This window comes from Hydra viridissima, unplaced genomic scaffold (assembly GCF_058129835.1).
Source record: "Hydra viridissima isolate aposymbiotic clone 2 unplaced genomic scaffold, HvirCarnegie_v1 scaffold_18, whole genome shotgun sequence".
NCBI lineage: Eukaryota > Metazoa > Cnidaria > Hydrozoa > Anthoathecata > Hydridae > Hydra > Hydra viridissima.
The window spans coordinates 1604454-1632213 of record NW_028324317.1 but is presented as its reverse complement, the minus strand read 5'-3'; the positions used below and the strand labels follow the sequence as shown (position 1 = coordinate 1632213).

Genomic DNA, 27760 nt, shown 5'->3' with positions numbered 1-27760 from the left:
TAGATTTATAAATATGAAAAATGGTCGGCATTTTATCTTTTTAATCAAAAATCGATTAAGTCCTGATAAACCGCCCTAAAAACCAGAATGAAACGGTTCTAAAAAAGACCGTTTTTTATAAATATATATGTATAAATGAACTATATCTCATAACTAAAGTTTTGTGAAAATTGTTACTTCAAAATGTTGAACAGTTCTCTAAATATTCTGCTATTTCCTTTTTTATTATCAGAGCGGACGCGTAGTACGCAGTGGCAAATAGTCTCTTTCAGGATACCTCGTGTTGGACTTTTTTCGCTTTAAAAATATAACTCCATCCAACTATTTTGTTAAGCCCTATTATTTGATTAAGACTCTCACTCATCGACGGCCATTGTAATATAGAATAAAATAATCTGACATTAATTTAAAAAAAAATCAACAACAGAGTTTAACCTCAATGCAAGAAAGTTAATTTACTTGAAACGTTTTTAAGTGAAACTTCCAACAGCTGAATCAAGAACTCACCGATCTCAGTTTGGTTCATCGCAGATTTCGGTTGGTAGTTTTTCATAACACAAAACCAGTTCAAACTTTTTATTGATTTAATGGGTTTTTGCTTTTTTGTTTTCTATGGTTTGCTGTTGCATGATTCAGTTTTTTCTACTTCGCGTTGAGGTTAAAGATTCAATTTTAAATTCTTTACCTCCTGGTTTCTATTAGCTCGAGAAAAACTGAAGAATTAAACACTTCTTTTGTCGATCAACCATCTGTTCGCATAGATCGCAGAAAAGAACTTTTGTAATAAGGAAAATGGAGGTACTAGAGAGCGAAATGGACCGGTACGTCATCTACTTTTGTTCTGCTCTTGTTATTTATTACCTGATTTTTCAACAATTTTAGTTTCATCGTTAGAAAAGTCGGCGAAAGAAAGAAGAAAATATGATTTTACAGAAGTGAATAAATAAGGCAGGATGAAGTGAAAGTACACGAATAATAACAAAGTTCGTAACTGAATAACAGATCTTGAATATGAAAAATTCAATACCAGAAACCTTATATCATAAATCAGATTAAGAGCCCTTTTTGAAAAACCTCTCACATTATAAACTGTCATAAATTAGTTAAAAAAAGAAAAGAAAACAAGTATAAAATGACTTATGTCCCTTTTAAGAATTTCGTCTTTCAATTAAAAGCTTCTAAGTGCTTCGTGTTGGACTTCAAAACTGTTCTTTAACCTATTGCTTTATTAATCATTATTTCAAAACAATGCCAAAAGTCCTAATTTATGCAGATCTCAATCGTGCAGGTACGTCAAGTCAATTTAACAGTCAATAAAATGTTTTCCATCAAAAGGAATCTTACTGGGAAGGCAGTTTTGTTTCAGTGACTGAGGGAGTTCCTGATATATCTGATATCAAACGGTTTATTTCACTTTGAAGCAGCACTTATTTCTTTGTACTCGTTTATTAACCGTGAAAATAGTTTGCTGACGAATTTAAGAGCGTTTTACTGAAATTTATCATAACAATTAACGGACTTTTTTTTCGTAGAACGGCTTTAAAAGACGAAGTTGTCATGGAGAACGAGTTCGACGATATAAAGGGTAAGAAAATATTTTTAATATTTCCCATTCGAGACAGATTTTCGATTTCCAAAAAAAACCTTCTCTCTTAGTTGAAAAGTTTCCACAAGATGTGTTTACAACGCTTGCTGATTTGTTGACATATGATTGGCAAAAGTTTGCTCGATGTCTTTCGGTTGATGACTCAGCAATTGCTAATGTAAAAGAAGAATTTGAAACTACGAGAGAACAAACTTTGCAAATACTGAACCAATGGCGTAAGAAAAATTCATCAAAAAAATGGCGAGATATGAAAAGAGGATTGCTCTTTTGCAACCGTAAAGATTTGATCAGTGAATGTGAACGAAGTAGGTATTTTGAGTTTGATAGTTTTTTTGCCGCTTTTTGCATGCCGATGTTCTCCTTTTGCCCCTAAATTATATATATATATATATATATATATATATATATATATATATATATATATATATATATATATATATACAAAAAAAGTAAAAACACTACAGACCATTAAAAGTATTTTTTACCTAACACAAACAATTTTGAAAAGGACAAACTTTCTTTAATTCATTTAGCTAATTTGTCACAAATCTTTCGGGCCTTTTTACCAGCAAAATCATTTAATAATTTTGCGGATTAAATTCACACTTGAATTAAGTTCAAAAAATTAGCTATTTATAGCATTATTATATTTAATTACTTAGTTTACAATACTATTTAAAAATATGAAATAAAAGCTGAATATGACAGAGACTAAATAACTCGTTATCTCAATAATTTTTGCAGCCCTCCTGCATTGGAGGTTTTTAACCTCCCACGCTTGGGGGTCCCACCCTCCCCCATACGTTTTCTACGTTAGAAGTTTATGCATTATATGCACCCCAAGGTAAAAATGCATAAACTTCTAACATAGAAAAGTTTTTTTCAACTTCTTCAAAATTCTTAAGAAATTTGATTTCGATTTCGAAAAAATAATAGTTTTACTAAAAAAAAAAAGATTTGTTAGGCAGAATATTTCATCATAATAATAGCGTATTAAAGTTAACTTAGTTAACTTAAGTTAACTAAGTTAGTTAAGTTAACTTAGTTAACTTAAGTTAACGTTAGTTAACTGCGAAATGCCATTCAAAAAATAACTGTGTAGTGAAAAATGAAAAGTTTTTGTATCTTAGAGTTAATATCTCGACACTCCATTTTCGGTATCCTACCGCCGACAAAAACCTTCTTTTCACGTGACAAAGAACTTAATCAAATTCATAAATGCGTGTGCCAAACAAACGATTCGGGTAAATCAATCACGATTTTAACTGGAATGTCTGGAATTGGAAAGACTCAGCTCGCTAGAAAGTATGCAGCATTTTATAACGACCATTTTGATAGCATTGTGTGGGTGGATGCAGCATTTGATAAAATACAAGTTTCTATGACTAATCTCTGTCACCAACTTGGGTTAAGCGTAAGAGATCCTCAAGGCGATCCGTTCGATATTGAAGTAGTTTCTAGAAAAATACATCACTATTTTGAAAGAGAAAAAACGCTTTACATTTTCGACAACGTCGACGATGAGAGTGCGAAGAATTTTGAAAAATACGTATCAAATAAAAAAAATGCATTTACTTTGGTAACATCGCAATGGAAATCATGGTCTACCGATGTTAATCAATTGCAGATTCATTCTTTCTCGCCTCAAGATGCGTTACTTTTCGCAAAAAGAAATCTTAAACAAATATTTGCAAACAATGACGAAAAACTAAAAGAAATAACCACAGTGCTTCAATATCATCCACTCGCCATTAATCTTGCTATTCTCTATATAAACAACAACAGCGTTTCTTTCCAGGAATATTTAGATCTTTTTCAGTCATCTCCCATTGAAATGCTCGAGGAAGTTATCCCCACCGAAGCGCAAACAAAATCTGTAATAACGTCAATTACCATAGTATTAAACAAAATAGAAACATCGAATAAAAAGTCACTAGAACTTTTAAACCATTTATCGTATTGTGATGGTCAACACATTACAAAAATGTTTCTTCACGGTATTTCAAAACAACTGAAAATAAACGAAGTGCTTTTGATAAATCGAGCAATAAGTTTACTAGTAAGTTATTCGTTGCTTGATCGTTTCGACGATGACAATGATAGATACGCGATGCACGAAATGACCCAGTTAGCGTGTAAATGTTATCAAAAACTCAAAGAAATAACAGAAATATGCAATGTAAACATCGCCCATTTTCTAAAATTAGAGTTGGAAGTGGTAAAGGAACACGTTGACGATGGAAAGCACTTCTGTAACCATTTCATCCATATGTTTCATATTAACAAACCAAAAATGTGTGAAGTATTCCATCAACAGAGTTGGAAAATCCAAAGTTTCTTATCAAACAAAGGTTTTTTTCAAGAAGCAATAAACATACTTGATGCCATTAAAAAGTATAACACAAAATATTATGGAGCTGAAAATGAAATAACATTAGATACAAAACATAGTATAGCAAGCTGTTTGAGTCGAATGGGAACGTATAATAAAGCTTTAAAAATTTATTATCAAGTTGATAAAATACGAACGGATATTTTAGGTATAAATCATCCATCAACATTGGATACAAAAAATAATATAGCAAGCTGTTTGAGTCAATTGGGAAAATATAACGAAGCTTTAGAAATTTATCATCAAGTTGATAAAATAAAAACGGATATTTTAGGTATCAATCATCCATCAACATTGGGTACAAAAAATAATATAGCACTCTGTTTGAATGATATGGGAAAATATAACGAAGCTTTAGAAATTTATCATCAAGTTGATAAAATAAAAACAGATATTTTAGGTAACAATCATCCATCAACATTGGATACAAAAAATAATATAGCACTCTGTTTGAATGATATGGGAAAATATAACGAAGCTTTAGAAATTTATCATCAAGTTGATAAAATAAAAACGGATATTTTAGGTATCAATCATCCCTCAACATTGGGTACAAAAAATAATATAGCAAACTGTTTGAATGTAATCGGAAAATATAATGAAGCTTTAGAAATTTATTATCAAGTTGATAAAATACGAACGGATATTTTAGGTATCAATCATCCTTCAACATTGGATACAAAAAATAATATAGCACTCTGTTTGAACGGAATCGGAATATATAATGAAGCTTTAGAAATTTACTATCAAGTTGATAAAATACGAACGGATATTTTAAGTATCAATCATCCTTCAACATTGGATACAAAAAATAATATAGCACTCTGTTTAAACGGAATGGGAAAATATAATGAAGCTTTAGAAATATATTATCAAGTTGATAAAATACGAACGGAAATTTTAGGTATAAATCATCCATCAATATTGGATACAAAAAATAATATAGCAAATTGTTTGAGTCGAATGGGAAAATATAATGAAGCTTTAGAAATTTATTATCAAGTTGATAAAAGACGAATGGATATTTTAGGTATCAACCATCCATCAACATTGGATACAAAAAATAATATAGCACTCTGTTTAAATGATATGGGAAAATATTACGAAGCTTTAGAAATTTATTATCAAGTTGATAAAATTAAAACGGATATTTTAGGTATCAATCATCCATCAACATTGGATACAAAAAAAAATATAGCACTCTGTTTGAATGATATGGGAAAATATTATGAAGCTTTAGAAATCTATTATCAAGTTGATAAAATACAAACGGATATTTTAGGTATCAACCATCAATCAACATTGGATATAAAATGTAATAAAGCAAACTGTTTGTATCGAATTGGAAAATATAAAGAAGCTTTAGAAATCTATTATCAAGTTGATAAAATACAAACGGATAGTTTAGGTATCAATCACCCATCAATACTGGTTACAAAATATAATAAAGCAAACTGTTTGTATCGAATGGGAAAGTATAATGAAGCTTTACAAATTTATTACAAAGTTAAAAAAATACAAACATATATTTTCGGTATCAATCATCCATCAACATTCGATTCAAAAAATAATATAGCAAATTGTTTGAGTGATATGGGAAAAAATAATGAAGCATTAAAAATTTATTATCAAGTTGAAAAAATACGAATGGATATTTTAGGTATCTATCATCCATCAACATTGTGTACAAAAAATAATATCGCAGCCTGTTTGAGCGATATGGGAAAATATAATGAAGCTTTAAAAATTTATTATCAAGTTGATAAAAAACAAACGGATGTTTTAGGTATCAATCATCTATCAACATTGGCTACAAAAAATAATATAGCAATCTGTTTGAAGAATAAGGGAAAATGTTTTGAAGCTTTAGAAATTTTTTATCAAGTTGATAAAATACGAACGGATATTTTAGGCATCAATCATCCATCAACATTGGCTACAAAAAAAAATAAAGCAAACTGTTTGAGTGATATGGGAAAATATAATGAAGCATTAGAAATTTATTATCAAGTTGATAGAGTACGTACAGATTATTTAGGTATCAATCATCCATCAACATTGGGTACAAAAATTCATATAGCACTCTGTTTGTATCGAATGAGAAAATATAATGAAGCTTCAGAAATTTATTATCAAGTTGAAAAAATACGAACGGATATTTTAGGTACCAATCATCCATCAACATGGGATACAAAAAATATTTTAGCACTCTGTTTGTATCGAATGAGAAAATATAACGAAGCTTCAGAAATTTATTATCAAGTTGATAAAATACAAACGAATATTTTAGGTATCAATCATCCATCAACATTGGCTACAAAAAAGAATTTAGCAATCTGTTTGAGGATTATGGAAAAGTATAATGAAGCTTTAGAAATTTATTATCAAGTTGATAAAATACGAACGAATATTTTAGGTATTAATCATCCATCAACATTGGATACAAAAAATAATATAGCAATCTGTTTGAGAAATGTGGGAAAATATAATGAAGCTTTAGAAATTTACTATCAAGTTGATAAAGTACGAACGGATATCTTAGGCATCAATCATCCATCAACATTGGATACAAAAAATAATAAAGCAAACTGTTTGAGTGATATGGGAAAATATAATGAAGCTTTAGTAATTTATTATCAAGTTGATTTAATACAAACGGATGTTTTAGGTATCTATCATCCATCAACATTGGATACAAAAAATAATAAAGCAAACTGTTTGTATCGAATGGGAAAGTATAATGAAGCTTTAGAAATTTATTATCAAATTAATAAAATACAAGCAGATATTTTAGGTATCAATCATCCATCAACATTGGTTACGAAAAACAATAAAGCAAACTGTTTGAGTGATATGGGAAAATATAATGAAGCTTTAGAAATTTACTATCAAGTTGATAAAATACGAACGGATATTTTAGGCATCAATCATCCATCAACATTGGAAACAAGAAATAATATAGCAAACTGTTTGAGTGATATGGGAAAATATAATGAAGCTTTAGAAATTTATTATCATGTTGATAAAATACGAACGGATATTTTTGGCATCAATCATCCAACAACATTGGATACAAAAAATAATATAGCAAACTGTTTGAGTGATATGGGAAAATATAATGAAGCTTTAGAAATTTATTATTATGTTGATAAAATGCAAATGGACATTTTAGGTATCTATCATCCATCAACATTGGATACAAAAAATAATGTAGCAAACTGTTTGTATCGAATGGGAAAAAATAATGAAGCTTTAGAAATCTATTATCAAGTTGATGAAATACAAACGGATATTATAGGTATCAATCATCCATCAACATTGGATACAAAAAATAATATAGCAAACTGTTTGAGTCGAATGGGAAAATATAATGAAGCTTTAGAAGTTTATTATCAAGTTAATAAAATACAAGCGGTTATTTTAGGTATCAATCATCCATCAACATTGGGTACAAAAAGTAATATTGCAAATTGTTTAAGTGATATGGGAAAAAATAATGAAGCTTTAGAAATTTATTATCAAGTTGAAAAAATACGAGTGGATGTTTTAGGTATCAATCATCCATCTACATTGGCTACAAAAAATAATATAGCAAGCTGTTTGAAGAATATGGGAAAATTAAATGAAGCTTTAAAAGTTTATTATCATGTTGATAAAATATAATCGGATATTTTAGGCATCAATAATCCATCAATATCGGCTACAAAAAATAATATAGCAACCTGTTTGAAGAATACGGGAAAATATTATGAAGCTTTAGAAATTTATTATCAAGTTGAGAAAATGCGAGTGGATATTTTAGGTATCAATCATCCATCAATATTGGATACAAAAATTAATATAGCAGCCTGTTTGAGTGATATGGGAAAATGAAATGAAGCTTTAGAAATTTATTATCAAGTTGATAAAAATACGAACGGATTTTTTAGGTATCATTCATCCATTAACATTGTATACAAAAAATAATATAGCAAGCTGTTTGAAAGATATGAAACGAATAGAAATGGAAATTTTAAAAGTTGGAATGAAAGATAGGAAGTTTAAAATCGAAGTTGTCAACTGTATTTATCTTGTTTCAAAACGCCGATTAATGTTAATTTATTAGAGATATGTAAATAGATTTATATGATTTTTATATCTTTTTTTTATTGTTAGTTCTTTATCCAATGTACGATAAAAAGGTTTGAAGATGATAGAAGTTGTAACAAAGTAAAAATATGATGGAGGAACCCATAAGAAAAAATGAATCTTTATTGAGTTAATGAATGAAATTATTAAATGTAAATGAATGAATGTTTGTTCGAAAGAGTGTTAAGTTAAAAATAATTTTTTTACAGCCGGAAAATTTGAAAAGTGAAGTTTTATATAAAGACCCTTGGGAGAAGTTTTAAATAAGTTTCAAATGATGTTTTAAATAAAAGTGAAAAAGTGATGTAAAATAAAAAATTAAAAGTTCTTTAATTTTGTTTTAGTAATTAAAGTATAATAAGTATAGTATAAGTATAATAAAGTATAAATAGTAATTAAAAAGTCGTAACTCATAATAATGTCATAATTAATTATAATTCTGAATAAAATCGTGCAATATATATTTTGCAACCACAAGCTTACTTTAGTTGCAGGTTAAAATTCTGTTCAGAAATTTAAAAGGAAATTAAATGAAGCAGAAAACAAATTACTGAATATTTTTTAAAGAATGCTCAAAGTAGGCAGGAATAGTGTTCATTTTTTTAAACCATTAATTAGTGTGATTTTTTTTGCACATAAATGCAACAAACCGTTTGTAAAACAAAGCCTAGTTCTTGTGAACCATAGCAATATGAAAAATAGAAATAACTTTTAACTGAGATTTTTATATAACTCTTAAAAAATACATTAGAACAGAGTAAAATTTTTTTCGAGTTCAAAATTAAGTTAGCACTAATTTGAGGAATTGTGAAAATCATGCTTTTTTTTTTTTTTTGATCTGGTCAAGTTCCGACTTTGATGTTTGTCCTTCCAAACAATAGCTGAGTACTATTAGCTGTCAGTTACTGGTCAAAACCGTTGCATAAAAGTTCATAGAGAACTTTCCAATTTACATAACCCTTAGCAGATTTACCAACAGCTAATAAATTTGAAGGCATACTTTCTTCCCTTCTTATTATATATGCTAACCAGAGAATCCCCATGACTAGTATACAGCCATAGGGATTCTCTGGTTAGCATATATAATAAGAAGGGAAGAAAGAGATCCATCAGCACCAACATTTGCTGTATTAAAAGTGCAAAATAAATTATAAAGAAAAACTAGCAGGCCAAGCTATCAATCTATCATGCTAAGCTCTCATCTTAAGCTATCACGTATAAGATATGTAAAATTAAAAGCAATTTACAGTATTATAAATAATAAAAGCATTAAAGAAAAAACAGAAAGATAAGCAATAAATTTAATATAAATTAACATCCCTAAAACTGTAATTCTTTTATTGTCTTTAGCTGCCGTGGAATAAGGAATATTTTTTGATCCTCTTTCAGCCAAGAAATTTCCAGCTTTGAGTGAAAATTGAAACACGGATTCATTGAAGTTAAAATTGGCCTTGGGTTCATATAGGATATCTAAATGTCTTTCTCCGGCAAGTAGCTTCTATTGTCCGCAAAACAACTGTTTTGTTACTTGTTGTGACACATTACCATTCATCTCCAGGCTTTAACAACCTTAATCTTTCAAACCGATAAGATCTATCCCAGTTTATTTTCCCCATAAAACATTCAACTGACAATAGACGGGACAGTAGTGACATGATGATGCCTTAGGTGACAGAATGAGCTCTCCTTTGTGGATTGATTATATAGTTAACCAACACTTGCTCATCAGCTTCGGTCAAAAAAGTGCAGAGGCCCATTTTTTTGACCATAGGAGCTTTTCCAATAATCTTGTCCCTCAAGATTTTTCTAGGAATGCCATAATGCTTTGATGAACAAGTTGCGCTCCTTCAATCGCTAAAAAATACTTAAATATGTAGCTACATTGGCAGTAAGAACTTATGGCATAGGTTATTAGATAGTGAATGGTTAATAGAGAGTAACATTTCGTAAAGGCAAATATAGTTTAAACTTACCTCTTTACATCTGCAACAGCCTCCGCTATATTTTCTTCAGTACATCCAGCTCTAGTAGCCATTCTAGATGTGCTACAACGTTTTTTATAAATCTTTAATTTGATTGGTTAAAAAAAGATATTTGAAATTTAAACAATAATAGCAAGATTAATTTTAGTAGCTACCGAGTATTCAATGCAAAATTGGTTTTTAAAATTGTTTAAAACCTTTTAAGAAAGTCTGAAAATAGAAACAAAACATAAATTTTTTTGTTGTTGCTTGATATATAATATTGTATATCAAATAATAATAAAAAAAATTTCTATTCGACGACGGCGACTACTATTTAATGATTTAACCACCCTTTCCCCCCCCCCCCCCCCTTTTCAAATTCATCCACTAATTCTATGTTTTTAAGATATTCCTAACACCCTGAAAATGAAAAAAATAAAATAAATTAGATTGTAAACAACATGTCTTTTGAGCTTTGGATAATCGCTTTGGATTTTCGTTTTTCTAAAATTTGTCATTGAAGGATTTTTTAAGATTCTTTTTCTAAAAATTTCCTTTATTTGTTATAATGTTACAAACGTCAAATTTTCGTCAGTTAAAAAAAGAACATCAAAGTTTTTTTTAGATACGATTTCTGAACTTTTCAGCAATTAGTTTTTGTTCTGCATGTTTTTTAGTGACCGAAGACTAGGTCGCATGGCGAACACTGGGTGAGCGATATTTATCGGTACAAGTTCCTTTTTCTGTTATCATTTTCCTGCTACACCAATACCCAAATATCTACCATGTTGATCTTTGCAAAAAAAAAAAGCGATAAATAAAACGAATGAAAGAGTTAAATAAAGAACGGGGATTGTATAATAATACATTCATCATTTTGTAACTTTTTATACTTTAAAATTTTTGTAGAGTTAACAATAAAGTACTTTATTGACATTAATTGAAAAAAATTACAAGATTTTTATCATATTGTGAAGGAGTGTAAAATACTTACATACGTCTTGTCTTTCCCCCAGTGTGTAGGAGAGTATGTGTGTGTGGCTACATATTTTTTAGATTAGTTTGGTGTGTGTGTTTGTAACTATGTCTGTCTAATGGTATTGGTGCATAGTTCGTGTAATAGTTGACTCGTATGGTTCGTGTAATAGTTGACTCGTATGGTTCGTGTAATAGTTGACTCGTATGGTTCGTGTAATAGTTGACTCGTATGGTTCGTGTAATAGTTGATTCGCATGGTTCGTGTAATAGTTGATTCGTAGACTTCTGTAACATTACATTAAAGATTTAGCAATAAATCTTTGATGTAAATATAAATAAAATGCTAGCTCCTGACTTCAAATGTTTATATAATATTTTAAAATGACGTAATATTTACTGCAGATCTTTTTTTTCTTTTATAATACTCAATAAAAATTCCAAATCTTTATCTCAAATATATTCTTTATTACTATACAAAAAGTAGTTGCACGCAATCAAGTTCATCAAATAAACCCTATCTAAAAATCTTTGAAACTTTTGCCTAAATTGTGCAATACGTTTGAATCGAGTGAAAGTTATCAACTTATATATATAATTTTTTTTCGTTTTCCTTCCTCACAATATGTATTAGCAATGAGATTATTTTCAAAGCTCATTTTCCAAACAATTAAAAATTAAAAGTTAAAAGAAGAAAACTTGTCCAATTGTAAAGTCCACTTGCAGCTCAATCTTTATCACTTTTTCTCAAAGCCCCTGGAGACGATGCAACTGCAATATGATCTAAATATCACTGAGCTTTTAATGAGATCAGATATGTAATAGATCAGGAAATGCTTGTTTGCGTAAACAAATTATTCAAGCCATAATAATGAAAATTACGAAAAAAGGACAATGACGTAGCAAGAAGCTTGAGAGTAGGGGCAGTTGCACCTGAATTAATAATTAGATTAGACTAATCTCTCATCTTACCAGCCTCTTATCCGAAGATTATCACTCTTGTTGTAATACAACGGAACTCCAACTTAACATAATGAATTCAATTTGAAGGCTACGATACCACTTTTATCATTTAAAGAAAGCAATGATAATAATAGTAATCAAAAAAATCAATAAGTAAAATTCAATAGTTTACGTTATACTTAACAGTGAACTTCACGGTATACTATACGGTAAACTGTACACTAAATTTTTAGTACACTAGCGATCCCTAATATTAAGTAAAAAAAAACGAAAACTATTAAGTATTTTAACGCCTTTTTTTTCATTTCATCATTAATATTTTAGAAAATGCATATTTTAAATTTCATAACCTTTTTCAAAAAACAGGTTTTAAGCTAGAATCAATTCACCAATTAGTTTTCTTAGCAAGTCATCCCTATTCCAACAATCTCACGAATAGACATTTTACGCTCTTCTCAGCATGAGGCCCCCTGATTTGTTCATTGGTTTTTAATCAGACGTCAACTTAAAGCTCAAAGCAAGTTTCAAAAAGGATCGCGTTATTTTTTATCAAAACTTACTTAGTTTTCTTTTTTGTTTTATTTTAAAAATATATCACATTTCTAAAAGAACCTTGGACAACACTTTATGCTAAAGTCCGGTTCCTAAACGTATCTGATCATCTTAATGTCATCTTTATAGTTGTGCATGGTGGTAAAATCCTGTGAATTAATGAGCTGCCTATTAAATTAAGTTGATTTGAAAATCATGTTTTTTAGAAAAAAAACTATTCTTTATTTGTACCTTCATTAGGATCATCTGATTCTTTGTTAATGTTGTTGCAATTAACAAAGAACCAGATGATCCTAATGTAGGTACAAATACAGGGTGCGGCAGCGATTCGCGAACTTTTTGGAACATTTTTCAAAATGAATTTTTAAACCACTAAAAAATTATTTTAATGGTATAATAATAGGAGAAAAGTTGAAGATAAATACTTTTCCCACCTTAACATTCAATTAAATCTCCTTTTTTTTATCATTAGGATCATCTGATTCTTTGTTAATTGTTGTTGCAATTAACAAAGAATCAGATGATCTTAATGAAGGTACAAATAATTCTGCTGAATATGCCACCAATGAACAATATATTCCAACAAATGAATGGAAAGTAAAAAAACCAGGACAAGTCGTTCCTGCAGGGTTACACGTGCGTATGAATTTTGAAACAGGAATAAAAGAGGCAAAAATTCTTAAAAAAAGAAAAAAGTTGGTAAAAAACCAGGTGAACACAAATCTCCAAAATTATTTTGGGTGACAACATAAAAGATTTTCCTAAATCAGACGAAAAGATTTATTTTACAAAATCAGAATTAAAAGAAAAGTTACATAATTTCCGTGATAAAAGTTGGTACTAAAGATGTTGTTAATAATATCATGTGGTCGGAAGAAGCAAAAGATGCATTAAGTTCTGTTGAAAAAGGTATTGCTGAAATTTGAATCTGAAACTCATTACATAGTATTAATTTAAGCTTAAAAGTCTTTTCTTTAAGAATATTCAGGGTAAAGTAAACCCTTCACGTGTTTACAACCTATTAAACTAACTACATCAAGATGAAGTTAGATTTTATCAGTTTTTCAAGATGGACTTTTGTAAATTTGGGAACTTTTTTCGTCTAAACAAAGCCAATGATACAACAAAGCCATGAGAGTAATTTTTAATTTAATATGATTTAGAAAGTGGAATAAGCATAAAATGTTTTGTTTAGATTTGATTCCATTCAACTTCATCGTCCCTCATTCACCTACACTAGTTTTGTGAATTTAGTTTTTTTTTTTCCCAACATGCCGCCATTTTTTTTTGTCTTAATTACTCTAGAAATTAAATCTGTGCTCTGCTGTTTATTTGTTTTTTTGACAGGTCTACTTTCTCATTGACTTTTTTTAAAATTCACTTCAGATAATGCACTCCTTTTTAAAAAATCGTTTATAGGTGTCTTGTTAAGTGCTTCCAGATATAATCAATATAGATTATTATTTTTACATTTGTTGTTATGAAAAGTACCTAACAACACAATTATCATTATTATTATTCTAAGATTTCCCCGGGGTAAAGAACACGGGAAAGTAATCAAAAAAAAAAAAGTTTCATGACAAGTATAAACTTTAGAAAGCAAGCTTATAAGAAAATAAAGCTAACGTCGTATTCATTCTTAGATGAGAAGACTATTTTCAGTTGCTTGTAACATCAATGTTGGGTATAACGGGAGGTAAGTAAAAAAAAATAAAAAAAAAACTTATAAGCACCAAAATTCATCTGAATTTATTTCAATTCTACATTTCCACTTTTTCTGTTTCTAATTAGAAATGGCGTTCTTTACAAAGCTAAAATTTAACTCCAATAAATACCTACTACATTCTCTAATCGATGCTCACCACGCGAAACGTACAATAACTTACGTGTTTATGAAACAATGTGGCATGATGCATTGTGGGATACAGTTGTGCGATGTATCATTTAACCATCTATGCAAATCATTTGTTTACTCAAATATTGCAGTTTTATTCAAAGCGAAAATATGTTTTCGTAACAACCACAGGTGTATTATGCTGATCACTTTGAGCTCTTTTTTTGTTCAGGTTTTCAGGAATACACACTCCAATAAAAAAAACAAGCACTGACATAACTGCCATTAGTAAAAAAGCAAAATATTGGTTGATAGGAAACACTGCTGTAGCTCTCCTACTTTGTGCGTTTTTAACATTTTTCATAGACCACGTGAAAGCGTTTCCAAAAATAACAGCGCCGATGGAGCTGAAACAATTCATTTTATTAAACAATTAGCTCCTACCCTTGGATCAAAATTACGAAAAGTAATTTTTTGAAGCCTTATTTTAGTGTTGCCAATGTCTTAAGAAGGTTGGATGGAAAAATTTCTAAAATAATTATGCAAATTTCAAAAATTTTCCACAATCATTTCCGAAAATGTTAATCCAATATACTTCAAAAAAAAAAAAAAAAACCTTCCAACTGACGCTGTAGACATAGCCAATCCATTTGCTAATCCAAGCATATCAGATTCAACGGAATTATTTATAAAGATGTTGATCGCTAAAAATCCAGCACTAACTGCTATTCTGATAAGGGTTTGGTTAACCCATGCTGCCAACCATAATGTGGATCTAGATTTGTTAATTGATACTTTTTTATTTTTTAATTCAAAGCAAATTTGCTCTTTTTTTTTAGAAACTCAAGCGCATTAAGCTAATAATGGTAACATAAAAAAACGTTGAGTTAAATCAAAAATTTGTACCTAGTTTTTATCAAGCTAACTGTTGGGACTAGTAGAACAAGAGCACCAAAAAGCATGGAAGATACGCAAACAACCTTAAAACCAAAGTAAATAAGAAGTATATCACATTCCCTTAATACTCAAGACTAAAGCATTCACTCGATAAAAAAACGCAAAATTGATGTAACTTCTAAACAACGTTGTCTCACCTTTTTTGAACCAAACCTGTTAACTAACTGTAAAAAAGTAGAAAAAATTTTGTGAAAAAATGTTTGCCAGGTTCATTTTTGCTTCCTAACGAATTAAAATTATTACTTAAACTGAACCGACCTTGTTTAAGAGAGTGCTCTGAACTATAAGAAGTACAACTGATATTATTAAGTACAGCAATCCAATATCAGATGTTGTCATTCCAAGGCCTTCTAAGAAGATAATAAAAGTTCACTTTGTAAAATAAAACAATTTGCTTTGTTGAATGTAAAAAAAAAAAAAAAAATTTAAGGAGAGTAATCCTTTTACTATATTCCAACGGAGTTGCTGCAAACACCGGAAACAACTCGTTGTGACCCATAGCAACCATTGCATGTAAACCGTAAATCAAATTAGTTAGCTGAAAATCTTTGTTCCTAAAAAAAAAATGAAACATTTTATTACGAATTTTTTTTTATATCAATTTAAATTTTTTGTTAATTTTTTTCTTTTTTTTGTTTTCTATGAATGTGAAGCAAGACTCTGATGCAATAATTCTACTAATGGTCCATCGAGTCTAAAGAGCCTTCTCTCACAGTCTTGTTTAACAGCTTACGTTGTCTTGCTTCAGGTTCGACCAAGATTGTTGAAATGAGAAAATACGAAGTCAAAATAAATATAAAACAATAAATATGCAACAATAATCTTGCCCAAGAAGTTTTCCGAATTTCGAATTTTTGATTTGGAGAAAATGTTTTAAGAATCCTGATTGGTTGATTGAATTCTTTGAACCAATCAACCTGCTTCTTTCTGTCTTATTTTCCCGAGTTGAAACAGCGAAGATAGAATAGTTTAAATATATATCGGAATCAGTTATTGAGTTTTGTAAAATGTCGCTATCATCTTGAACTATGACATCTCGTTCTTTAGAACTTCTATGAAAAAAAACTTTAGAAAAATACCAGTTTTTAAAAGTTAAAAATTCATTCATCAAAATAAGTCAAAAATACATTACTATCAGTGTAACTTTTTTATTTTTCATTAGGCAAATAATCATTTACGATTTTCTCTTTGGTAGAAGACAAACTGTGACCAATAGTGAAGCTAACAGCCCGCTTGCACAAATGAAGTTTGGTAGAAAAATTTTGAAAACGTCAAAGAACGTTCCTGCAAAATAAACAAAATGTGTTCTATGTAATATCTTAACTGTCTTTAGAAAATAGCAAATTAATATTTTTATTTACTCGATGAATGCTTCGCTTAGAATGATAACACAATTTAATCAAAGCTATAAATGTATTGCTTTCTAAAAATAGCTTTATCTTAATACCTTTGGTGAAAAAATTTGGATATTTAGCAACTGGAAACACTAGGTAGCCTAAAAAACATTATATCCTTTAAAATAAAATTTATTTATCAGGATGACTTTAAAATTCATCAAACAAAATAACGCTAAGTCAGCTAACATATTTTCCACAAAAAAAAAAAAAAATTTATTATTTATTGTTTTTATGCAAATAATAAATCCATTAAGGATTTTTATTTACTTAACAAAATTAATAAAAAAAAAGAATGCATAAGCTATAATTAATATGTTTTTGGGGTTAGTTTTGTTTAAAGAAAAATAATTAGAATAGATAAATTACTTGCTTAGTCAAGCTTTCAAAAGAGAAATTCAAGTGCCGCTTACATGGATTAACAAGAAAAGATGCGTCTCACAACAAAATTGCAATCTTATGTTTTTTAAAAGATGTTAAATAAAATTGGTCATGCAATTAAAATTCATGTAACTAAAGTTCGTGTAAATAATATGAGCCCATTTAACAAATGGTAAAGTTTGTAAAAAATCTAACCTGCGATAGTAGGTCCTATTATAAACCCAATATTAGAAGCTGAGAATATGATACTGAATCCAGTTGCAATGTTTGTATCATCAGCAACTTCGGATACTATTGCTTTAGCAATTATTATCAATCCTACAATATATATATATATGATATATATACATATATATATATATATATATATATATATATATATATATATATATATATATATATATATATATATATATATATATATATATATATATGATATATATATATATATCATATATATATATATATATCATATATCATATATATACGTTAAAGCCCTCTCTTCATAGATAGGAACTTAATATGTGTGTCATAAAAGAACTTTACACGTTTAACTAACCTCTACATAGATATCAATATGTATGAATATGTATGAATATGTATGAATATGTATGATAATACTTAAAGTAAATTTTCAATGACTTATAGTAGAATTCATTCAAATGATTCTTGTAGAAGCAAAATTTTTTGTTTACTGTAAAATTGAGTTTTTTTTCTACATAGACGCTATAATAATTTTTTTTCATTATAATCCTCAAAAATGAAAAGTTTGTATTTGTTCACAAAAACAAAAAAACAAAAATTACTCCCCAGAGAATTTTTTTTTTTTAAAAAATATTAAAAAGCGAATACCACATGTTGCACGTAAAAAAAAAGCTGAAAATTTTTTTCTTCCCGTATAGACAAAATAAAAAGAATAGAAAAAATACAAAAAAATAAAACCATAAAATATATAACTTAAAAAGTTTTTCTAATTTTTATTATCTAAAGGTTCATTTTTAGAACACCAGCAACAAAAAATTATATCCCAAGTAAAACAAATGCATTTAAAACCTTTGTAAAAAAAATGTTTAAAAAAAAAAGAAACGAACCCATGCACAGTCCTTGTAGAGATCTTGTAATGACAGCCCAGACATAGTTAATGCTAAATCCGAACATTAGGGTGGAGATTGCAAGACCCGTTCCAGAAAGAAGAAGAGATAGTTTCGTTCCAAATTTGTCACAGATGAACCCCCACATGATACTGAACCGTAAAAACACTATAAACGCTAGCAGTTACTGTTGTTATTTTAAAAAAATATCAACTTCAAAAATTAGTCTTACCTGCTAAATATTCTCGTCAGAAACATTGCTGATGCCATAAAACCTGCTTTTTTTGCTAAAAATATCAAGTACTGCTATATTACTTGATTAATTACATACAGCGGTCATATATTTAACATGCTATATTATTCATGGCCGTTAAAACGGGAGCAACCTGCTATCTTCAGATCTCTTTCCTCTCCTCTTCTCCCAATTGCATCAAGATTTTTTGTCCAATCAAGTTATCAAAAAGCTGTAAAATTAGTATAACTTTGCAAAATGTAAGTCTCTGACTTACATATTTGTCTCACTCACTCGTTGCCATGATACCAATTATATATGTATCTTATCGCTGCATATCGTTTTTGGTTTATCGCTGCATTTCGTTTTTGTTGTATCGCTGCGTTTTGTTTTAAGGAATATGGTAGGTTATAGGTGCTATACTGGTTTCATTTATTCATTTTTTTCATCAAAAAGTTGCATAAAAGGATTGTAAAAGATTGAATACAATTTGATTGCTATCGAGATTATCATCAATTTACCGGTTTAAAGTTCGTTTTTTACATACTAGTACGCATTTCTATTTTTAAACCGTTTCTTGGTTTTTTGAATTACATATGGGAGCAATGATTGCCGTAGGTATCAAATAGCTGTATTTCTAGTAGATTGGTTTTTATTTTCTATAATATCATCCATCACTAGTTAATATAAATGTTGCCTTCTATTTTAAATTTGGTTTCAATAGCCCTGTTGATCGCAAAACACGCGTTTGTAAATAAAATCGCGTGCGCAGAAAATAATCATTCTGACCCGAAGTGTTTCGCCACACGCAAAAACTCTTTGTCCAATCAAGTTTTTAGGAATTGCAAGGTTAAAATTTTTTAAAATAATATTTGCCAGGCTATTATAGTATAGTTTTATTGTACATGAGATGAATTGAGTTAATACAGCACTGCTTACCTGCGTCTATTTCTGTTGCGCCAAAAACCTAAAATCAAAGTTTAGATATTTTTTTATATTTACATTTTTTTATATTTATATTATTTACGTTTGCTAGCAATACTTTTTATTAAAAGGTATATTTGATTTTTCTTTTGAATACCGGATCAAACACGTATTATTTTTATGAAATTCTTAAACTTTAAATACTCATAAAGATATTATTACCTTCACAAGTTCTGGTAAATAAGGAAAAACGTTCGTTACAATCATACCGTTGCAAAGCTAAAGAAAATTTAAAGTTATGAAAATCAAAATTAAGGGTCTTTTAAAGTAATTAATCTAGCAGTTCATTTAAGTTAAAATGTATCTTAATTAAAATGTTACATATAGCTTCATGTAAGTTCTATGTTAAAGTAGCCATAATACTGCATTAAGGTATTTGGTTCTATGCCATTCAATAATCCTGATAGTAGAAACCGTTATAGACTTACAATTAGTAAAAAAACAGTGATACAAATTCCATTTGGTAAGGGTGTCACTCCATGACCATATACAACCTTTTGAAATAAACTTTTTAACCCCATTTTTCTTTTGACTAAAAAAATATATATATAACAAAATACACGTCGTCACTTCATTTTCCAAGTTATGCTAGCGAGTCAAATAATGGCTTGCGTATTTTAATACATTATTGATTGTTTGCATTAGTGTAAAAGTTGAAAGTAATATACGCATTCAATATTATTATAGAAGCGACATTTTATTTAACATACTCACTTAGCCAGTTTCCAATTCCTTAGTATTTGCACTTTATTGTAATTGCGTAATGTGTGGTCAAATATTTTTGCAGTTTTACGTGACAGATGTTTTGGCGGAAGTATCATGTTTTCCACACCAAAATATAGCGTTTAGTCATACATGGTATCACAAAATAAAGCGTTTAGTCAAATATGATATCACAAAATATAGCGTTTAGTCAAGCACGATATCATAAAATATAGCGTTTAGTCAAGCACGATATCACAAAATGCTGTTGTCAAACAACTTAACGGAGCAATAACTCAACAAAGAGTCATAAAAATCAATTCGCAGTCGGCTGTTTCATAAAGGATCCTTATATTTTAAATTGTGTAAAATGCACACGAGTGCTTTAGTGATAAGTGAGTTTGATCAAATAATCAAAGCTGCGTTTGTTTGCTTGTTTATAGGAACGTTATTTGTCAATCACTAGTCTTCTTTAACTTTAAGTAAAATTTATAGACGAAAAAACCTGTGACGTTTTATTATAGAAGTTTGACTTTAGGGTGACTCTTCTGATTGAATGTTAAAATGAAAATATGGATTTTATTTGTTTTGGTGTTCTTTGCTTTAACTTATGCATATGGTAAGTTATGTGCTAAGAAAGTATGCAATTGCACAAAAAATGAACTTTAATAGGCAGTGGCCTCACCCAATGCGATAACTCATGAGCTCATTTTTACAGACTCTCTTCACGGATCTTCACCGAGTCATCTGTACTAGACCACACAGAACTCAAGCAATGTCTCTAAAGTTACACCCTTTAATAGCAGTAAACATGAATAAAACGTTAATAAATATAACTCGACGAACTTTAAGTTCAAATATGTATAAAGTTATGCTGTCCATTTGTGTGTCTGTTTAAGGGGGTAAAATATCATAATATGGTATATAATGTAATCATGCATCCCTAATATGATGGGGTGGATCTATTAGATGCCTCAAATTAAAATTTTTAAAATTATTTATATATAAAAAAGTTTTAACGTTAAGTGTAAATAGTGTTACTCGTGTTGACTGTAGATCAGAAAAAGAGAAGTCAGAAACTAGTTGCTCAAAAGATTTTGAGCCATACACATATAAAATCTTCAGACAATAATAATGTACTTAGTGAAGTTGAGCCAACCACAATTCTAACTCATAAAGATTTGAGACCATTGAATATGAACATGCTTGTAAAATTCTTATTCTTTTTGAACTGTAATTTGATATTTCCAAAAAAAACCACCCAGAAATCCACAGAGCTGGTCCAATGTTTTTTCGCAATATACGTAAGTTTCTCAGTATTTAGGTGGTATTCCAATTAACAGTAAAAAACCTTGGAGGTCTTGTTCTTGTTTAAAACTGATAGACTCATAGCTTTTCCCCACTTCACTTAAAATAAGTAAGGAAATTTAGGAGTATTAGCTGTTCATAAATTTGATATTTAGCTAACAGTTGATTAAATATTCAATTATTCGCCAGAAAACATTAGAGAAAATAACATTTGTTTTCGTGAGTAGATCAGTTTTATCTTAGTACAGTGTTAGGAGGGAGAACTAAAATAAAAGCGACGATCGATAAAAAAATATACACAAGATGATTTATTAACTCTTCACATAAATAAGTGATGAAGTGTTAGAAGAAAAGTTAAATACAACTGAGAAAAGACTTAAACGCGAAAACTCGTAAATAATAAAGCGAGAATAAGAAAAGTTATAAACAATGGTCGGAAAAGACACACACAAGTTGACTCGTCCACTCTTCAAAAAAATAAATGATAAAGCAAAAAGATTTAAGTTAAAAACAACAACCGAGGAAAGACGTAAACGCGAAGACTCGTAAACGATAAAGCGACAATTAGAAAAGTCTAAAACAACGATTAAAAAAACTTATACACGATGATTCACTAATCTATCACGTAATATCACGTAAGTAAACGAAAAAAAACGGAAAGAAGAAAAGTTAAAAACAACTGAAAAAAGACGTAAACACGAAGACTCATCAACCTGCCATATAAATAAATGATTAGATACCTCAACTGGAAAACAAGCAAAAACTACAAAAGCTCAAAAAAGAAGGAGCCTAACAGTTAGTTGAGAGAATTAGAGAAAGAGGGATTAGAGCGACTGATGAGTACGGTCGTCTATTTAGAAGAAGAGGTTTAAAGTGGATTTTAAAGAAGAGAAAGAATTTTGTGATTTGTGAAAGAAGAGTACTTAGATGAACAAGCAGTTTTATGAGCAGTTGAATAAAAGAAAAAAAAGAATAAGATTTTAATATTGATTGCTGGAGAATAACCAGAATAAGATTTAACTAAAGAAGAGATATTTGTAATAAAAGAAGATATAAAAGAAAGAGGAGTAATTGATATAAATAGTATTGAACACTGCAAGAAGCGTAAGAGAATATTATTTGTATTATATAGTGCTAACCATTACACACTAATAGAACATTTGTTGAGTCTTATTATATTATAGAATATATTGAGGACGGCGAATATAAATTTAACCCTTTTAGATTAAACTTTGCCCATTCCTAACTAAAGTATTCCCAAACCTCGCCCTTACCTAACCAAGTACTCCCCAGTTGTAACAGTAGGACAAAGGGAACCTTTTCCTGCAATTTTTAACTTTATTACAAATGAATTATTTTGTATATTTTTGTCAATGAAATTAATAAAATTTGAAAAAATTTCTTTCATATATATATTTTTAAAGAAATAAAAATGATTTTTTGATTTAAGTATTTACAATATTTTCATATTTTTTCTTCAAAGAAGCTAATTATTTAAAATTTTTACTCATAATAAATGGGAATTTTTAACTCTGATTCTTTAATTACTTTTTTTAGGTTTAAATTTAGAAATAATTTTTTTGTTGTTGTTTCTTCTATAAATACTTTTGTTATTTTACATCAGGTAATTCAAAATATGCTTTCTTAACTTCTTTATTTAAGTTTAATATTTTCTTGTGTTTTGTGTTGTTCATTAAATATCTTCTCTATAATTACTTCACAAAATCAAAGTTTTAATTCACAAAGTCAAAGTTTATTACAAAAAATTTTTGTTTTTCACCTTTAGTTGATAATAATAGAGTTTCTTCTATTTTGTGAAACAGAATTAGTATCTGGTTGTATAAAAAAGAGTTAATTTATGAATGATATTGAGTATTTGAAACATAAAACATTTTATATTTCAAATATTCCAATATTTACTATTTTAAGTGTAATAGTCATAAAAAAAAAAAAAAAAAAAAAAGAAATGGCATAAATGTTTTTAATTTTAATCTTTTTCGTTGATGTTCTATTTCATAGTAATTAAAATTTGAAGTTTTCAACATATTTGTTGATTAACTTCAATTGCAAATTGAAGTTGATCAATTTTAAGTCACATTATATTGAAAATTGGTTTTAATGTTAATTTAAATGTTGCAATAAATGGAAAATCATCATATTTCATTGGATAAAGTTTAATCCTTATTCATAAAGGTACCATTTTAAACATGAAATCTAAAAATTAAGAATTTTAAAAAAGTAGTTTCTCTTATTTTTAAAAACATTGTTGTTGATGTTGGTGTTTTTGCTATTGTATTACTATTATTATTATTATTATTATTATTATTATTATTATTATTATTATTATTATTATTATTATTATTATTATTATTATTATTATTATTATTATTATCATTATTATTATTATTATTATTATTATTATTATTATTATTATTATTATTATTATTATTATTATTATTATTATTATTATTATCATAAATCATTTTTGTTATCATAATTGTTATCATATCTATCATTTTATTTGCACAACTTTACTGGTAAATGTTTGCTGTATTTAGATGAACCTTAAGAGATGATTTAAAAGCAGGCACAAATAGAAGTTACATAAACAGTGTAAGTAAGGTTAATGATAATGTTATATGAAAAGTTGCGCTTCCTATAAGTAATTACCACATATGTAAGCATCATATCAAACAGTACAAAATACTTCAAAGTAAAAACAAGCAAAGAATCATTTTATTCTCTAAAACTCTCAATAAAAAAAAAATAATTTTTTATCATCATTTTTTTCCTCAAGGTTTAACTCAAATAATTGAGTTGAAAAAGTCAAAACAAAAATTTTATCAAGTAGATTCATTTTCAAACAATCAAAAGGGCTGCTCTAAGTTTATATTTTACCTTACCTTTACTAAGTTTATATTTTACCTTGTGATAAAATTTACTCAGTTTCTATTAAAGTATCTTTGACATAAAATTTATTATCTATCATACAGAAGTGATTCGAATGAGCCTCCTTTGGTGAAACCTTGATTATTAACTATGTTATTTTAAAACATAAATCGATTTGCACAACAATTTTTGAGATATTTTTTCAGACAACTTAAATGAATGAATTTACATGGTCTACTAAGAATTCTTAGGAAGAATGCTTTTTATTTGATCAACAAACGTTTAACAGTTCATTTATTGGTAATGTACAAGTGTTTTGTTTTTAAAAATGAAAGAAAAAAAGAAAAGGTGATAATAAGAGTAATATTTGTATTTGAATTAAAACTGAGGAGTGTTTTTCAAAGAATATAAATTGAGGATTGTTTTTATCAATACAATGTTAACAATACCATAATTAAAATAATTATCCATAAATGAATGACATATACAAACACATTTACTTGTTAAAAAATTCGAATTACTAAAAAAATATATTTATTTTTATAATGATTATTATCATTCTTTTGATTATTTTTTGTTGTTGTTATTATTATTATTATTATTATTATTATTATTATTATTATTATTATTATTATTATTATCATTATTATTATTATTATTATTATTATTATTATCATTATTATTATTATTATTATTATTATTATTATTATTATTATTATTATTATTATCATTATTATTATTATTATTATTATTATTATTATTATTATTATTATTATTGTTATTATTGCTGTTATTTTTATTATTGTTATTATTATTATTATTATTATTATTATTATTATTATTATTATTATTATTATTATTATTATTATTATTATTATTATCATTATTATTATTATTATTATTTTTATTTTTATTGTTACTTTTATTATTCTTATTATCATCATCATCATTATTATCATTATTAATAGTGTTACACAAAATATTCTATTAATTAAACTAAAAATTATTTTACGTTTAAAAAAAGGATATGTTGCAAATAATAAATTATAAAACTGCAACAAACAAATATTTGGATGTACAATAGAAGAGAAAATTTGGAAATTCTCAAAAACTCCTCAAAAACAAAAAAAAAAAAATCGAAAAATAAGTAATTTGCTTAATAGAAATAGGCTTAAAATGCATTTTAAAAATGGGTGTTAAAATGAGATCATATAAGCAAAGAGCACAAATAATCTAAAGAAACATAAACACATGTTGATTACAAATTAAATGCAACAATTTTTAAAACAAACTTTTAAGAAAAGAAGGAATAAAAGTTACAACCCCAAATAAAAATTATAATTTTTTTTTTAAATTAAACTTACATTGGGAATCAATTTTAAACTTTATTTTAGATTTCAACATGATAACAAAATCATAAGTTTTGGTTCAGGTTGTTTGGTTTGCATAATTTTACATTTTATTTTTAGAAACCTAAGATAGGTTTCTTCTTTTGTTTTTTCAGAAATGCGTGAGGCACTGAAAAATTATTATCTTAAAACTTATGGAAAAATGGATGAAATTGTGCACTTGGTAAAAACCCCAGCTAAAGTTGAATCTTAGATAAGTACATTGAATTGACTGTAGTTGATGCAAATGAAGTGGAAAAAGACACTGTAAATATTGCTGAACGAGAGTTATTTCTTCAGAGACAATTGAACTATCAGCCAATCGAATTTAAGGAAGTGTTTTCAAAGGATTTATCTTTACTCTTGATATATGGTATTGCTGGAATTGGAAAAACTTGTTTGCTCAGGAAGTGCTTACTTGACTGGGCTAATGGTAGCTTCGGTATGATAAATAACTTTTAAATTTGATAAAAAATAATTTATAATATTAGTAATTAAATACTGTATTTCAACAGTTTCATCGTAAAATTTGCATAAATTACGACAAATATTTATTAAATAAATTTGCATTTCTTTTTGTACTTATTATATTCTATAGGCTTAGGTTACCGGACGGAACAAGTTCTCGGATCCATTCATCAGGATTTCAATCAGTTTTGGCGAATAAGAAAAGTTGGAAAGCACAAACCAAACCATATAAGGCGCTAAAAAACACTGTTGTTGCTTACAACTACAAGTACTTTTAAAGAAGCTTTCTATTTGCAGGAATGTAGTTTGTAAAAAGTAAAATATTGAACCTCCTATAAACAAACGTTTAGTATGATTCTGAAATGTAAAATATCTATCATAATCCAACCATGAAGACAAGAAAATTTCTTTTACAGTAATAAGTGATTGTAGCAAACCCTACTCGACCCCTAAGAGTTTGCCGAGCCAGCCTGCTTTCCATATAAACAGGCCCTTAGTTACCTATCTTGAACCACAAAATTCCTGGGCACTCCCCTAAAATTTGTGATTTTACCCCAGGCCCCTACTAAAAAAAATTTTCTTTTACATTTTTTGAATGAGGAAATGTTTTCTGATGAAAATCCAAAAAAAAAAAAAAAAATTCTGGGGATGTGTTGCAAGGTCTTAGAGCATGTTCCTATGCACCGTGTTGATCATCCACTAAAATTCATCACAGAACAAAGTTATAAACTTTAAGGGCCTGTTTATATGGACAAGGGCTAGCCCGGAAAACGAGCCAGTTTTAAAATTGCGTTTATATGAATTTTTGCCAAAAAAATTAAAAAATGATATCGAGGTTAGCCTGGCTTTTTCTAGCAGGGCTGGCCTCTTTATCGGTAAAATAATAACTTTAAAGATGGCGGCTAGCGACAAAGAAACAGATTGCATTTTAACAATATGTTTAACTGGTATTATAACACAAATAATGCTTCTTAAAAGCCTAATTGTATTATATAAGCTTCACAAATTTTAATTTGATGATTTTTTAAATATTATTTTTTTACGAAAACGATCATTTTAAAAGATGAAACAGGCAAGAGAGAGGTGCCTTTTAAGAAAAAATTGTAGTTGCTGGTTTAAAACTGGCAGAACTGATGTATGGTAGCATAATATAATAACTGGTGTAGCTCCCATCGATGTATGGAAAACAAATTTTAGGCTTTCACGGTTTCTTTTCATGAATTTAGTTTTAGAGTTAAGCCCTTATTCATCTCCTGACCCTTTTTCACCTAACTCTAGAGCTCTATCAGCAGACAAAAAAGTAGCTATTACTTTATATTACTTAAAAGATACTGGATCTTTGGTTAATTATAAAAGCAAAACAACTAAAATTTTAAGTACACGGAAGTTGCCAGCTTTATTGTTAAATTTATTATTTTACGCGGAAGCTTTTAAATTTAAAAAATGTAAGAACTTGTACGCGTGCGTACAAATTTATATAAGAAATTAGCCAGCCCGTTTGCCGAGATCTCGGCAAAAAACAGTGAGATCTCGCTATCCGGGCTAGTGCGTT

At 28.2% G+C, this 27760-nt stretch overlaps 1 protein-coding gene and 1 pseudogene across 5 annotated transcripts in view; one reads left to right on the top strand and one right to left on the bottom strand.

Annotated features, from left to right (window-relative positions):
- Window positions 1–342: 342 nt before the first annotated feature.
- Window positions 343–27760, top strand: part of LOC149876765 (uncharacterized) — a 111255-nt pseudogene continuing 83837 nt past the window's right edge. The window contains exons 1-5 of the transcript XR_016448480.1: window positions 343–537; window positions 703–821; window positions 1533–1585; window positions 1657–1911; window positions 2737–7848. The product of XR_016448480.1 is annotated as an uncharacterized LOC149876765 (transcript). The remainder of the gene's footprint in view (window positions 538–702; window positions 822–1532; window positions 1586–1656; window positions 1912–2736; window positions 7849–27760) is intronic.
- LOC145180338 (uncharacterized) overlaps window positions 14307–27760 on the bottom strand; it is a 39761-nt gene continuing 26307 nt past the window's right edge. The window contains exons 3-17 of one of the 4 annotated variants that reach the window (XM_090074954.1): window positions 19882–19985; window positions 19616–19672; window positions 19409–19436; window positions 18470–18524; window positions 18238–18389; window positions 17342–17464; window positions 16819–16866; window positions 16550–16655; window positions 16199–16423; window positions 15819–15925; window positions 15630–15721; window positions 15509–15535; window positions 15321–15394; window positions 15031–15189; window positions 14307–14821 (exon numbers count right to left, since the gene is read on the bottom strand). In XM_090074954.1, the coding sequence (XP_089931080.1) occupies window positions 14569–14821; window positions 15031–15189; window positions 15321–15394; window positions 15509–15535; window positions 15630–15721; window positions 15819–15925; window positions 16199–16423; window positions 16550–16655; window positions 16819–16866; window positions 17342–17464; window positions 18238–18389; window positions 18470–18524; window positions 19409–19436; window positions 19616–19672; window positions 19882–19985 (1610 nt within the window). In that variant the 3' untranslated portion in view covers window positions 14307–14568. Of the gene's footprint in view, window positions 14822–15030; window positions 15190–15320; window positions 15395–15508; window positions 15536–15629; window positions 15722–15818; window positions 15926–16198; window positions 16424–16549; window positions 16656–16818; window positions 16867–17341; window positions 17465–18237; window positions 18390–18469; window positions 18525–18746; window positions 18923–19408; window positions 19437–19615; window positions 19673–19881; window positions 20068–27760 lie in introns of those variants that run through there. The other 3 variants (XM_090074956.1, XM_090074955.1, XM_090074957.1) reach the window with 3 other exon arrangements.